Source organism: Oryctolagus cuniculus, chromosome 7 (genome assembly GCF_051225735.1).
Source record: "Oryctolagus cuniculus isolate XC-2025 breed Fujian yellow rabbit chromosome 7, ASM5122573v1, whole genome shotgun sequence".
NCBI classification, from domain to species: domain Eukaryota; kingdom Metazoa; phylum Chordata; class Mammalia; order Lagomorpha; family Leporidae; genus Oryctolagus; species Oryctolagus cuniculus.
The window spans coordinates 85,700,576-85,716,991 of record NC_142873.1 but is presented as its reverse complement, the minus strand read 5'-3'; the positions used below and the strand labels follow the sequence as shown (position 1 = coordinate 85,716,991).

At 36.2% G+C, this 16,416-nt stretch overlaps 1 protein-coding gene across 1 annotated transcript in view; it reads right to left on the bottom strand.

Annotated features, from left to right (window-relative positions):
* Positions 1 to 16,416, bottom strand: part of COL24A1 (collagen type XXIV alpha 1 chain) — a gene marked incomplete at its 5' end in the record, with an annotated part of 418,086 nt that overhangs the window by 323,493 nt on the left and 78,177 nt on the right. The window contains 2 exons of the mRNA XM_089299394.1: positions 1,126 to 1,179; positions 7,697 to 7,741. Of these exons, the coding sequence (XP_089155520.1) occupies positions 1,126 to 1,179; positions 7,697 to 7,741 (99 nt within the window). The remainder of the gene's footprint in view (positions 1 to 1,125; positions 1,180 to 7,696; positions 7,742 to 16,416) is intronic.

Genomic DNA, 16,416 nt, shown 5'->3' with positions numbered 1-16,416 from the left:
AGAGATATTATAAAATTATCATTTTATATATGTAATAAATTAAATTTTAGATGTAATCAATTCATGGAAACCTGGGGAGAAACTTGCTGTATTATCATTCTATATAAAATAAAGTTAAAAAGTAGAGGGAGTAACATATGGAATTATTAAAATGAATTTTCAAAGCTGTATACCAAGAACTGAATTCAGTTCATATAACACTATTTGGTAGGTAGGTACTGGTATATGTAGCACTGCCAACTGTTCCCAAGATTTTATAACTGTGTTATAAAGGATGATGCTTATTACAGAGCATCTTAACTCTTACTAATACTTTACATTGGTCATTGTAAATCAGCATCAGGGTTGTTTAAGATCTTATTGGGGCTGGCACTTTGGCATAGCAGGTTAGGCCACTGCCTGCAGTGCTGGCATCCCGTATGGGCACCGGTTTGAGTCCTGGCTGCTCTACTTCCAATCCAGCTCTCTGTTATGGCCTGGGAAAGCAGTGAAAGACAGCCCAAGTCCTTGGGCCCCTGCACCCGCGTGGGAGACTCAGAAGAAGCTCCTGATTCCTGGCTTTGGATCGGCACAGCCATGGCCATTACAGCCAACTGGGGAGTGAACCAGTGGATGGAAGACCTCCCTCTTTCCTTCTCTCTCTCTCTCTCTCTCTCTCTCTCTGCCTCTCTTTGCCTCTCCTTCTCTGTGTACCTCTGACTTTCAAATAAATAAATAAATCTTTAAAAAGTCTTATTAGATCTTTAGCAATATTAATACTGTTTTAATTTTATTGATGTCTCTTAAAAACCATCCACTTCACTCCAGCTCCTGGCTTCTAATCCAGCTCAGCTGGCTCAGTCCCAAAATGCCCACAATGGGCAGCTCTTCTGCATGGGTGGCAGAACCAAATTACTTGAGCCATCAACAATTTTCCATTTTGGTCTAGCCCAGCCCTAACTGCTGTAGCCATTTTGGGAGAAAATCAGCCAATAGAAGCTCTTTCTCTCTGATGCTCTGACTTTCAAATAAATAAACACATAAAAGTAAACCAACAGTCACTTTAATATTAACTCTCAAAATAAGAAACACAAAGTATTCATGAAGAGGAACATATAAGGGGAAGTGTGAATATAGTTACTGCACCTGCCTGCCAGGGTAACCAGGTGAACCAATATTACCAGCGAGTCCTGGGATTCCCTGAAATTAAAATTAACAACTCAGTACAGAAAAGGTAAAGAAAATCCAAAGAAATATATTTGGTGCATTTATATATCCAAATTTGGGAAGAACTTTGACTCCATGAAAATACTGAGTCCTCCATATATTTTATCCACATGAAATCACCTATTTGAAGGAAAATGGGCCAAAATTGATAAATAAAAAGAAATAAAATTATTAGATTATGCAGGGCCCTAATTGAGACACTAATCATTAATAATGACAAATCTGGGTTGGAAAAATCAAAGGATATACAACCAATGACAACATTCAATATAGAAGAAAAGCCAGTACATTTCTTAATCATCTTTTAACAATTTCTTACTTATTCTTAATAATTTCTTAATATCATTTTGGATTGAATTTCTTCTTTTCTCAATTATTCTACTCATTACATGTCTGAGCATAAGCCTCAGAAGGCTAAGAGAGATAGTAAAGTTTAAAATCAATCTCATATTCCTTTCCAAAATAAACCTAACCTTCCAGCATTTCTGATTTGGTAAATGACTATGAAGTGACAAACACCTTTACCATGGCAAAAGTCTATATGAAAATTCACACAGTGAATATGGAGGGTGCTATGGAGTGAATGTTTTGTATCTCCTAAATTCACCTAATGCTAACAATAATGGCATTAGGAGGTGGGGCTTCTGGGAGGTAATCAGGTCATGTGGTTGGCTTGCCCAAGAAAGGGTTTAATGAGCTCATAAAGAGAGACCAGAAAGCCAGTTAGCTCTCTTCCCCATGTGAGGACACAAGCCATCAGCAGTGTATAACTCAGAAGAGACATTTACCATAATCCAACTGTGGTGGCATGCTGGATTCAGACTTTCCATCTCCAGAATTGTAAAGAATAAATTTCTGTTGCTTAGTACGGTGTTCTTTTATAGCAGCTCAAACTGACATTTTTCATGGATGGTAAATTCATTTGGAATTGACAAATCTGTATTCTTGATTAAAACAAGGTTTGTTCAAGGAAAGTTGATATAGAGAATTGGTATCTTCCAATTTCTTCATGTAGGCACTGATTTCTATAAACTTCCCTCGTAACACTGCTCTCCCATGAGTTTTGATATGATGTACTGTCATCTTCCCTTATTTCCAGAAACTTTTTGATTTTTTCTATGACCCACTGTTCATTCAGGAGCATGTTATTCAGTCTCCATGTGTTTGCATATGTGTTGTAGAGATTCCTGAGTTGTTAATTTCCAGCTTTATTCCATTATGGTCTGAGAAGATGCCTGGTATGACTTTGATTTTTTTGAATTTGCTGAGACTTGCTTTATAGCCTACAATATGGTCTATCCTAGAGAAAGTTCCATGCATTGATGATAAGAATGTGTATTCTGCAACTGTGGAGTGAAAAGTCCTGTAGATATCAGTTAGGTCCATTTGGTCCATAGTGTCGATTAGTTCTGTTGTTTGTTAATTCTCTGTCTAGTTAATCTGTCCATTAATGAAAGCGGGGTTTTGAAATCCCCTGTTACTATTGCATTAGAGTCTATGTCTCCCTTTAGATCCATTAACATTTCTTTTAAATAGCCCACCACCCTGTACTTGAGTACCTATACATTTATTACAGTCATATCTTCCTGTTAAATTGATCCCTTAATCATTACATAGTGCCCTTCTTCACTTCTTTTAACAGTTTTGATGTTAAAGTCTATTTTGTCTGATATTAGGATGGCAACACAGCTCCTTTTTGGTTTCTGTTAGCATGGAATATCTATTTCCATTCTTTCATTTTCAGTCTGCATTTACCTTTGTTGATGAAATGTGTTTCTTGTATGCAGCAAATAGATGGTTTGGCCCTGCCATTTTTCCATAAATATTTCTTCTGCTTATTTCGGATTTCTTTTGTACTTTTAGTGGGGATTTTCTGCCTTCACAGTCCATTTTTTCATAATGATGGCTATATTTCTGTGTACAGCACAGAAGCACCTTTTGTAAGGGTGGGCAAGTGGCAACACTTTCGATTTCTGTTTGTTATGGAAGGTCTTTATTTCACCTTCACTCATATAAATGAGAGCTTTGCAGAGTACACTATTCTGGGTTTACGGTTTTTTTACTTTTAAGGACTTTTACTATATCTTGCCATTCTCTTCTAGCCTATAAGTTTTCTGATGAGAAGCTACCTGTGAGTCTAGTTGGAAATCCTCTGAAAGTAACTGGGCATTCCTCTTATGCATGTTTTAGAATCTTTTCTTTATATTTTACTGTGGGAATTTTGACTACACTGTGTCATGCTGAAGATCTTTTCTAGCAGTCTGTTAGGAGATGTATGTGCTTCCTCTACTTGGATATCCTTTTCTTTTTCCAAATTGGAGACGTTTTCTGTAATCACTTCAATAAAAAGGCCTACTAGTCCATTTTCTCTTTCTACATCTTCAGGAACTCCTAAGACCCATATGTTGGGTCATGTGATAGAATCCTATAAGCCTCCAACACTGCTTTCTAATTTCTTCTTCTTCTTTTTTTTTTTTTTGGTCTGACTGTAAGATTTCCAAAGATTAGTTTTCTCTTTCAGATACTCTTTTTCTGCCTCGCCAAGTCTGCTCTTAAGAAATTCCACCACATTTTTATTTGATTATTGAATTCTTTATTTCTAACATTTCATTCTGATTTCTCCTTAAGATCTCAGTTACATAGGGAAAATTTTCATTCATGTCATGTATGGTTGTCTTCAGTTTGTGGATTTGCTTCTGGTTGCTACAATTAATTTTTTTAATTCCATTTCTGGCATTTCCTCAATCTCTTCATCTTTACTTTCAAATATGGAAATGCTGTTGTGTTCCTTTGTGTGGGGTTTCATGGTGGCTTCCTTATTCTTGTTTGTTGCATTTCTGCATTTACTTTTAGGCATTTGTGGAGTTGATTTTTCCTCTGATGTCTTTTAACTTTGAATTTTCCTCTGATGGCTTTTAATTGTGGCTTTGTGGAATGCTTGCACTTTCACTGAATACCAAGAGGTTTGTGGTGGCTATGGCCAGGGATTTCTGGTCATTACTCCAGGGTAGGGAGAGTATTCAGGGTAACATTCATGTTAGGCATGTTAGATCTCCTCTCATTAACTGAAGGTGGGGGGGAATGGGAATGGTCACCTCTGTTGGTGTGATCTGTTGGTGTGATCACCCCCTCACCTCCAAGCTGATCAATGACCCGGTGTTAGCCACCAGTTTATTCAACACTCATCTGTGCCACCATATGAATCACACAAATGATCTGCTTAGTCCTTACTATAAGCACAGTTCCCACTGCAATGACCTGCTTTAGGCAACTAAGGGAGTGTGTGGAGCCACACCCAATGTCAATCTCCTCTTCTGTTGCTTGACCCAATAATTATCATTTACTGGGAACTTTTTTATATGCTGAGTACTTTATTTCTGCCTTATATCTGCAATAAAGATATATTTTTGCCATTCTATCTATGAAAAAACTAAAAAAATTGAGACATTATGACATTGGGCAATTTAACATAATTTGAATAATTTGTGATCATCTGAGGATTACAGAATAAAGAAATCTTGGCCACATTTGCAGAGATTATATTCTATGATTTTCAGAAACCATGTTTGTATTTTACATATTACCTTATCAGTATATATTGTATACCTATAGCATTTACTGAGCACATACCATGTACTAGGTACCACTCACATGTCAGCTATTTTGTATATAATATCTTATTCAATTTGCTCAAATATTCTACAATGTACTTTTCATTATACTTATTCTACAGATGAGAAAAACTGAGACAAAAATGTTGAAGTCTTCAGATAAAGGCTACTAAGCTAGTAAGTTAAGAAGCCATGATTTAAATCAGCAAGTCTAATTCCAGAGACTGCCACTCAAGGCTGCCTTCCTAGTGTGGATAAGAAGTACAAATTACTTCCAATAACATACCGTGAAAAGCCTTCTAATTATGAGATTTGCTCCAGTATATTTACAACTACCTTCCTTTATGCCCTTTACAGTTCCAAAATATGGAGCCTTGCATCTAGTCTCAAAACCATATAACTGAGTATGTCAATAGAAAGGAGTGAAACAAATTCAAAAGGCTAATTTTATTCTGTAGATCATTATCCAATGCCAAAACCATCCCTGTCTCATTCTTTTCCTAGCCAAATAAGATGAACTGATCTTATAAAGAAGCAAATTGGTTTTAGGACATAAATGAAATCTGATTTTGAATGGACTTTCAGAGGGTGTAAAAACAACAGAGATCTAACACATTCCAGCTGCACAAAGAAAGACACCAAAGAATTCCACTGGACGTCTAAGCTCTCTCATGCTAGAATAGCAGTAAACGAAGTAAACAAAAAAGCCTTCTGCATGGTCTTTATATAAACATAGTCTGAGACAACCACACCCTAAAATAATTGCCAACAACCACAGAATCTCAAAGGAAACTCCAAACACCATCACTCAATTCATTCTGCACTAAAAAGAAAAGAAAGAAAAGAAAAAAGTTGGCTCCCTCAAAGGTGTAGATTGGACAGAGGAATGGAGATACAGTTCTATTACCAGTCCCTTGAGAAATTAGGAACAGGAAATTAGGAAGCCTGCCTCAACCTCACTTCTTACTCTAAGCATTAAACTACTGGCTGTGAGTCACAGACTTCATTCAGAATCTCAATCCTGCTACTCTGGATCCTGTCCCTTCTGTGTTTCTCACAGAAACAAAGAATTAAAAATTAATAATACCTAGGTCTCAGGATTATTGTTGGGCAAACACAAAATGATGTGTAGGAATGTGTTTAAGTACACTTTAGTGTTGCTAAGCATTATATTTGTAATATATATGAAATACTGAGGAAATAGTAATACTACTATAAGTTGAAGCTATATAACTACAGTCTGGCAAATAATAAGGGCTTAATAAATGGCAGCTCTTACTATACTCCTGTTTGCTGACCAATTTAGAAATATTTTCAAATTTTCCACATAAATGTCTTTTAGCAAATCAATCATGCAGAGTTTTCACAGTTAAAATATAAAATTATTTTAGTTTCACAAAGTTAACACATATTTTGCAACTTGTTTTCTGGAAACAAATGGAATAGAGAGAAACAGCTCACTGCACAATACATTTTCCAATCCTTAAAACTGATTTGAAATTTCTAAAACTCTGCCAAAAAGCATACTCACTATACCAACAGAACTAGAACAGTTGTTGAAATTGGGTCAGTTCTGACACATGATGAATATTTAACTTATTTGCAAGGTATCAGTTTTCTTTCACTGGAATCCAATCATTTCTGTTAAAGCAGTATTACAGGTACATATTTTTTTCTTCCTAGGTAATAATCCCTACCATCCTTCTCATTTCTCCCCCATATATGCCCAAATGCTTCTCAGCACCTGTTTGATCTTCAGGAAACCAAGAGTGCACCTGTTACCAGTACATATATTGCTTTGCTTGCCAAGTCTAGTAATTACGAGTCTTCAAAATTTGTCCCTCAGGGACTGAAGAGAGTGTACACTCAACAGGAATATGAGAAAACTGGCTTTGTGTCTGAATTTCAGTGTTTCCCTCAGTGATTGTCCATCACATTTCTTCCTGAAGCTCCCTTTAGGTCTTCCGGATGATCTCTGCAGAATCTTTAACAATGGTATCCATCACCTTGGTCAATCTCTAATCTCCTACCATTTCCATTGCTTTATTCAAACTGGCCTACTACATATTTCATTGGAAACAAGATAAATGACTTCATTTTTTTCCTATTATATAATGATATATTCCTGGGAAGAAAGAAACAATAACATGATCGAAAACTAAATAGTTCAAAAACTATTTTGACTTACAAATACTGTGTATATATATTATGGATAACAATATGTATACCTTTTTAACTTAGGTTGTTACTGAAATTGACTTGCATTTCCCTTGCGAGGTCAGAGAACTAACAGTTATGAATTAGGCTTTAGTAAACAGGGAAGCCCCTGAAACTGTAGAAAATGTCAGAGGTGTGATTATGTTTAAAACAGTTCATGGAAAATGGGACTAAAGCTGTTAATTTTGGTGGAAAAATTTTGAAATCCATTCAAATGAACTGTCGTCAAAAAGTTCATGGAAAATGTATATCATGAAAAAACTATGTAGGGTTTTCATTCTTTTTAGGCACTAAAATAGACTTATTTCTTAATTCCACTTTCTGTGAACTTTCTGAAGTCACTACATATATTTTCCAAGAAAGAATTCAAGGCATTTATGAGATTCTGAAAGGGGCCTGTGAACTTCAGAAGTTTAAGAACTACTGTTCTGAAACATGTTAGGCAAATAGTGAGGGTGAATGATAGTGACGTTATCTGTTACATATATATTTTTAAAAATTCACAGCTAATAAATTAAGATTACCCTGCACTAACCAGTGTGGAAATTACTGTGAAGAAACATGCTAAAAGTAAGGGAAAATCATCCCTTAAGAGGATTCCTTAATCCGTGTCTTTTTCACTGGACAAGATAAGATGTAGGACATATGGTGGAGGCACTTACTTGTTCACCTTGGAGGCCTGGGAGCCCTGGGTATCCTTTGGCGCCCTGCAAGAGGAAAAGGTGAAGATATGCTATGAAAAGTACACTTACAGAAGCCAAGTAAGTAAATGCAGGTTGTCTGTTGCTTCTTATCACAAAAATGGCTTCCCCACCAATATAATTTAATCCTTACTAATCTCTTATTAATCTTTTATTTAATATGAATTTTACTAATATATTAATTCTTATTAATGCCTTATTTTGAGTATTATTTGAATGATTTGTTATTCTTAACTAAAATTATAGCATAAAATTTAATAAAAAAACAGCATCCTTTTATAAAAGGTTCATATCTGAAGCTTTCTGAAAGTTGGTTTATTTCAATATTGCTGAGACAAAATGCCTTCAGCCATAGTCTGCTTGTAATGATTGAAAAACTGAACCATATCCAGGCAGTTTCTCTAATATCATAACACTCCATGAATGAGCTAGCTCAAATGAATGAGGATGCTCATGTGTTCACCCAAAGGTTCTAATAAGCTGTCTTGAGAATTCATAACAAAAAATGTTTTCCAAATAATAGAACCAAAATCACATCATAATCTCTCATCAACACCCAAATTATAAAATCAATACTATCCTTTTTTCTCTAGAAGGATCTTAATCTAGAAGCAAAATGAAGGAAACTTAAAGGCCAGGATGAAAGAAAAAAGGAAGACTTTGGACATTTTGGATATTTGTAATTAACAATCAGTGAATTGACCTATTGTTTATTGGAAGATTGTATACATACAAAACAGAAAGAAAAAGTTCCATTTTTTAGAGCCTCATGAGATTTTAAGAAAAATATAAGGATACCTTAAAAATTTCATGGAGAATGGAATTAAAGGGTAAGTTCATCTTGATGCAAAAAATTTGAAAACTATGTATTTAGGAATCTTCACAAAATCTTGAAAAATATGATTTTGAAAATATGCATGCATGAAATTCAAAAAATTTTGTTCCAAAAGAAACTTATCTTTTAATTCTGTTTTCAATGAACTATTTGAAGAATTCTTGTTTAACTCAAAAGTCAGAAATAAATCATAGTTTATAAATATTAAAATATCCTAATTAATATACTACAAACTGAAGATAAGCTTTCAGGTTTTCAGAATATGCCATATTTATGATGAAATAATCATTTATGATTAGTCACTGAAGTTTCATCAGAAGAGATGAGTTCAGATAAATGGAATAGGGAAAGAAATGATTCCCTGGTAAGACAATGAGAAAATTTGATGAGTTACCTCTTTTAAAAATAAGGCATGGTTTCAGTAACTTTTGAGATATTAAACTTAGATCAACAGTAAACATTTAAATAGAGATCTCTTGGGAAAGTAGGTCCAGGGGCAAGGATTTTTGTATTATTGGTATAGCATATTAGAAACAAGTAACAGATGGTAAAAACTAGAGGGAAAAGGAAAAGCCCATTCCTGGGAGCCCAGCCATTGTATTATGCTATTAGCAAGAGATCAGGAAAGCAACCGTGAGAAAGAAGGGAAGATAGGGAAGAAGGAGACAAATGAACTTCATTGAGCTACTATGTGCCAGACATTATTCCAGTCACTTCCCAACATCTTAGTTAATTCCCAGTAATCCTGTGAAGTAGGTATTACCCTGTCTTTACAGATGAGGAAACTGAGCTCTGAGAAATTAAATAACTTGAACAAAAAATCATGCAGAATCATGTTAGTTTGATAGATTTATCCAGCACTGAGGAACCTACTTTTCTATTTATTTTATATACCTAAAATTGTCTCATACTCAGATACAACCCATCCTGAATGTCATTACTATGTTCAAAATTATTAATGATAGAAAACCAAGATAAATTAACAGGTGATTTACACTTCATCAATCAGCTATTATCAAATGCTATTTACCAAAAGATGCTATTTACCAAAAGCATCTGATGGTGTTTTAACTCAATTACAGTCCAAATTTATATATTGTTTAAGAAAACTGAAAGTTAGCCTAACTTCCAAATATGAGATCTATTGTGCTCAGTTCTCCAAATATTCACACAAGAATACACACATAAAAATAGCCACAAAGCTAAGTTTTTTTCATTCTTTATAATAGGATATTTGAAACATCCTTGGCCTTACAACAGTCACTTTTGGGGATGGAGTAGCAACTTTAGGAGGGGAGAAACCAGACGTTCTCTGGAGAGTGTTAGAAGATGAGAACTAGAAAGCCAGGTTAGGAGGCACATAGGTCAGAGGAATTCTCTGCCATGAGATTACTGCACTTTCCCTTTTTAAGAAAGTGTGTACCTATTCACTTATTTTATTTCTGTGAACCCCTGAGTCTAGCTATATATTTAAATTTCTTTGAGCACTACCTGTTTTTCTGATCATGGCTTCTTTCCTCCTAACCTACACTGAAACAGAATGCAGCTACTTTTAAGTTTACTTTATTCATAGAATTTTATAATAGTGAACTTCATCATTGTACCATAGTATCTTATGCATGTAATATTCTCTTTGAAGGTTGCTTTTTAATTCAGAATTCTGATAAGGTGACAGCATCACACAGTCTAGGTCTGTTCATAACTCACTACTCTGAGGTGGGGCTTGACCCAAAGGATAACAGAAAGTCTGGCTTGTACTCTAATAAGGTCACTTGGAATGAAGACTTTTGCCTAAATAAAGACCATCTGGGCCAACCAAAGTCTCTCTTTTTTTAAAACATTAAGTTTAAATATTAATAACAAGAGAAAAATTAAGGGAGTTAGCATTGGAAAAGATTCACAAAGAAAGGTTAAGAAGAAGAATACAGGCATTGAGATGGTACAACAAAGCCAAAGTACAAGTGAAAACTGAGAACAAGCAGAAATTATGCTGACAAAGGAAGTTGTTCAGAGAAGAAGTAAAATAACAAAAAAGATGGACGCAGCACAGCTAGATTTACTTTGCCATGGACACAGTAAATAAGCAAAAACTCCCTTTTCAAACCAAACTAAGGGAGAGATAAAAGTTTTACTAATGACTTCAAAATTATAGACAGTTTCCATGAGGTGGTCTTCATGTCTGATCTTAAAGTGAGGACATAGCTCTCCTCAGGGGCATCATCTTATCTCACAGAAAGAACGCAGTCAGAACATGCCTGCGACTATAGATTTCTAGCTCAGGCTACCAAGGATTAGGGATGGGACTGAGCACCCTGTTGGCTAACAATAAAGGCTACCTTCATGGTCTACTTTAACAGAAACCATGAGGAAAAGGAGCAAGCCAGGCAGCAGTAGCAATGTAAGGAGAGGGGGCAGGCCAATTAATAAGAGCTTTACACAGTGATTTGCCATAAGGAGACCCAGCACGCCAGTCCACCCAAAATGGCATTGGTTTTCAATGTGGAAAGCCAGGGCTTTGGACAGACAGCAGTCATGAAGAGCCATGTCAGTTCTGCCAGCCAAGGGCTGGGTCACTGGAAACATCTGTCCTGGAGTCGAAGGACTCCCAGGCTAGAGCTGCAGACTGTTGGCTGTAAACTAAAAAGTCCCTAACTCTGCCCAGCTTCCAAAGTAACCACCACTGTGGAGGGGACAGCCTGGGGCCAGTACACTGTAGGCAGAACTGCAAATCTCCTTTTAGTGATGCCTCCTACCTTCTGTTCAGGCCAGCTAGGTAACGGAAGTCAACAGGGTGCCTTCACTTAGGAGGTTCACACCTCCTTTATGGTCTCTTCAGTACCCCACATGAAGAGATGATAGATCTAGACCCAATATATACCTGGCCAGGCCTTCACATCCACCTGGTTATTACTAAGCTCCTCCGGTCTGTTTCTGTTTTCTTCTCAATGGGAAAACTTTCATAGGTCCTCTAATAATGACTTTGTCCTTTGTTTTAGACCCTGAGTATTTAATCTGCTTGTTAGATTCATTTTCTACAGATTTGAAACTGAAATTCTAGATGGCCATGCGCATGAAACCTTGGATGGAAGCAGTTTCTGCAAGCTGGCACTGCTTCTCCCTTGAGAAGCCACCTCCTACAGGAACCCTGTTTTGACTGCCATTCCTTACTCTGTCCATGGCTTTCTGTTTTATCATGAGCAAGCTAGACAGGGCAAGGAAAATTACAAATCAGGTCTTTTGATGAGTTTTGTCCCTGCCCTGTAACTAATGATTGTCAGTTTTTTCTTTTCCAAAATTGTGCTAAAAACCCCACTACCACCAGCCCATTTGGGTTTTGACTCTCTAGGAGCCCCCCTCCTGGCCACTCCACCAGGAGGTCTCTGACATAAATAAATCTTGCTTTTTCTCTCTGAAAACAAAATAGTAGCTAATATAGAGTGTACAAAAAATGTATATGAGTGAAATTGACAGTTTAAAATTGGATTATTGTTATATACCCTTTGTCTATACTCTTGAAGAACAGTGGTTTTTCTACTTACTATTTGTTGAATTATTTACAGGAGGATTAAGCTTGTGATTATGAAGTAAATTGAAAGGATGTAATTGAAAAAAGAAAAGAAAAATAAGAAAGGAAAGAGGAGGGAGGATGAGAGGGAGGGAGGGAAGGTAGGGTTGGATGTATCATATGCTCTTAATCCTATATATATGAAATACATGAAATTGGTTGCCCTTATATAAATAAAAATGAAATTAAAAAACTTCCTAAATAAAAAAATTTTAAATCCACAAATGAATGTTGCTATGATCTGTCGAGTTACTTTGAATGAGTGCTTCTCCCATGTATTCCCTGTTTTCCTTAATGCTGCAGAGAGGACTGAAATAACTCACTCTCTTACTTAATATAGCCTAAGACTCCATTCTTTTCAATAAAGAGTGTAAGTAAAACAATATTGCTTTTTGTTTGTTTTGTCTTTAAACTGCTAATAATAATAAAGAACAGACCTAGTACACAGTGTTCTAGATCCAGTTTTGCCACTAAGTAGCCAAATCATGAGTTCTAAAGTCTTCATTTGTAAAATCATGGCACTCAATTATTGTGAAGTCTCTGTTTGGTGCTGGAATTCTGTGATTATTGGAATCTGTACTTGCTACTTCTTTTTTAAATTTAGTTAACATTGAATGAAAACCAAAGATTTCAGAAAGGTAGACACATTTATCTCTACAATTCACACAAATGCCAAAGAAGTTTGGAGGAATAAAGGATTCACCTCTGACACTTTCCTTCTTAAAACTTGCAGTAGCTATCTACCACAAAATAAATGCTTAAACATAGCAGACAAGCCCTTTCATAATTTGGCCCCCGAGTAGCCCTACAACCTTAGCTCCTGACACTTCCTAACTGTTTCTTCCTCCAAGCCTGGTTTATGTCTTACCCACATTAAGGATAGCATGCCTGTCCACAAAGAACAGTATCGTGATAACTTCTGCTCATATTCAAGCCTCATCCTGGACATCTTCACTTTCCCTGTTCCCTGCATATCCTCAGGAAGCTTATGTAATCCTCAACTACTATATCCTTTACTATCTTTTTCATCTTTATCACTGTACGTGCCACATCTTTACCATTACAAATGCCATAGCATCTTATACTTTTCTGTGATTTACTTTTTAAAATATATGTGTATATATATATACACACACACACACACACACACAAAGTTCATTTACTTGAAAGAGTTACAGGGAAAAAGACTTCCATCTGCTTGTTCACTCCCCAGGTGGCTGCAATGGCCAGGGCTGGACCAGGCCAAAGCCAAGAATCTGAATTCCATTCTGGTTTCCCAAGTAGGTGGCAGGGGCCCAGGCACTTGGGCCATCTTCTGCCACCCATGTGGCCACCCTTTTATGGGTATTCCCCTCCCTTGGGTCGCCCACCGCCATTTTGTCAAAACAGCGCGCCTACCCAATCCCATGGCCAGTCCTGCTAGGCCCCCGCGTGCACAGTCTTCCCTGTAAATGGGGGAACACGGCCTTTCTCTGCACTCTCTTCCAGTCAATGTGGCCTGCCGCACCCACACAGGTATGGCCAGATTTCTCTAGGGAGACCACTCCCTAAGGCTGCTTTTTTTTCCTCTCTATTTCCAATTCAATACCTCTCCTCTGGGAAGGGAAAACACCTCTGGCTACTACTGGCCTTACATAAGGAAGTGAGAACCTTAATCCATTAACCCTTTCCAACCTGATGGGTCTTTCTCTTTATAGTTAATGGAAACTTAAGCAATGGGCTCCTACACTGATGACCAGCTCTTTTCTGTGCTGCTGTAGCTAACTTATCTGATGAGAGTTTTCATGTATCTTGAAAGTTTCACGTTTTTCTATTGCTAGTACTGAGTCTTGATTGAAAAAACTGCAACATGAAGGTGTTTACGTTATTTGCCTGTTTTTAATGTTTAATGTTTTTAATGTCTTATTTGTTTAAAAACATTTTTTAGAATGTGTATATTATATTTCACAATGGCTCTGATTTACATCTATATGCTGAAATATGTTTGACTGCTTCTACCTGACTAATCCTCTTAAACCTAGAAAATTTGTTTTAGTTCATTATATTGCTAATATTATAATTTTAAAAGGCAGGCTTCCAATTTAATATAGCAACTGATCAGTTATATAAAAAAATTTAAAACTGCATCTTGAATCCAAGTTCAGAATTATGACTTGTCTCCTGTCCAACCCAGCATGCACTCTGGATCCAATTTATCTGCTTTTTTTTGGCAAAAAAAGAGACAATAGTGGGAAATCAAAATAGACTTTAGTTCCTAGGAAAATAAGAGTTACAGGAAGGTAGCTAAACCGAACCAATACAACCAGTCATTCCAGGAGATTTTTAGATGTTAACACTGGTTTAAAAAATGGATGGAGGGGGTAGGTGATAAAAGAGAGAAAAAAAAGTAAACCGAAAAAAACTATGAAGAAGAAAACATTATTGCTGAATTTCTTGCTTTCTAATCTATTTCGATACTTCTACTTTTTTATAGTAATCAGTTTATTGATCTCTGCTGTGTTCACGAGTTCATATTGTGCTTTATACAATTTTCCTGTACTCATTTTAACTTTGTACTTGATCTTAGCCAAAAGGCCGTGAAGTGATCTAATTTTAACTTTGAAAACTTACTTGAGTTAGGTTTATACTTGAAGAAATTTAGTATGTCCAGAAACATTCCAGAGAAAAAGATGAAGTCATTATTACCTGTTATCCAAAACTATATTTATTCCCTTAGCTTTCATAGAAAGTAATATTTTACTTCCTTGTGTATACATGCTGAAGATAGTGAGAAGTACTGAAATACCAGTATCTAACAAAAATTGACTCAAATAACAAATAGAGAAGCAGTCGAGAAGCAGTATGCAAAATTATCAACAATATAGTTATTTGTGTCAAACAGGTCTGCATTCTATCAACTAAAAGTTTTATGGTCTTCAGTGAGTGATATAACCCTTGTACACTAAATTAGCTTTTAAGATATACTACACACAGAAACTGTCTTAATGTTTCATTTTTAAGATTAAAAGAAATGATGATCAGCAAAGGAACTTGAACTTATATTATCAAATAGATATTTTAATATTAATAATACTTGTTTTAATAATTCATAAAACAGTTCTATATGAGAATCATTTCATATGAATGAGAAACTATATGCAGTAGTCAGTTTTTTGTCATCATAATTAAAATACATGAGGGAAGCTAACTTAGAAAGGTAAGGTTTGGGGTCAGTATTGAGGTACAACAAGTTGAGCTACAACTTATGAGGCCAGCATCCCATATGAGTGCTGGTTCAAATCCTGGCTGTTCCACTGCTGATCCAGCTCCCTGCTAATGTGCCTGGGAAGGCAGAAGAAGATGGCCAAGCACTTGGGCTGCTGCTACCCATGTGGGAGACCCAGATGGAGTTCTAAATTCCTTGTTTAGGCCTGGCTAAGAACCAGGCATTGCAGCTATTTGGTGAGTGAACCAGCTAATGGAAGATTGATATTTCTCTCTCTCTCTCTTTCCATTTCTCTTTCTCTTTCTCTTCCTCTCTTTCTCTTTCTCTATCTTTTCCTCTCTATAACTCTGCCTGTCAAATGAATAATATATCTTATTTTTTTAAAAAAAGGAAAAGTTTATATTTACATTCACACTTTTGGAGGTTTGGAATCCAAAGTCTGGTAGGCAGTCTGTTTAGCTGTCTGGTGGAATGATCTGATGGAATGATCAGATGACATGCCAGGAAGTAGAGAGAGGGCAGGGCAGCTAGGTCCAACTCAGTTTTCATAACTAACCCTTCATGAGATTAACTTTCTGAGGGCAAACCCCGCAATGACCCAAAGGCTCCCAACAGGCGCAACTCCCAATCACCATAATGGGATTAGCTTACTCCCTCTTCAGTACTATTAATTTATGACTATTAAATTTAAATATGTATATTAGTTGGAGAGCCAAATCATGTTCAGACTAAAGCACCAAGTATCTTACTCATCTCTGAAAATATGAAACAAATAGTTAAAATAATAGCAGATCTAATGTTGGTAAGTTTTCTCTCTCAAAACTGGTATAATTTTCTAAGTGACTTTGAGCTACCCTTTTAACCTGTCTGGGTAGATCTGAACACCTCCTGTGGTACTTTGAGAGAGAACAGTGAGATAAAGGAATGGGAGTCCCCAGACTACAGTCAATGTGAGTCATTCTTCTAGGATCTTCTAGCATGAACCTTGCTTGTAGGAACTAACTCTATGAGTTACTTAAGTGGTCCAAAATAAACCAATTTTTTAATTCAATAAAAAAGACACAAACTCCCCCCAG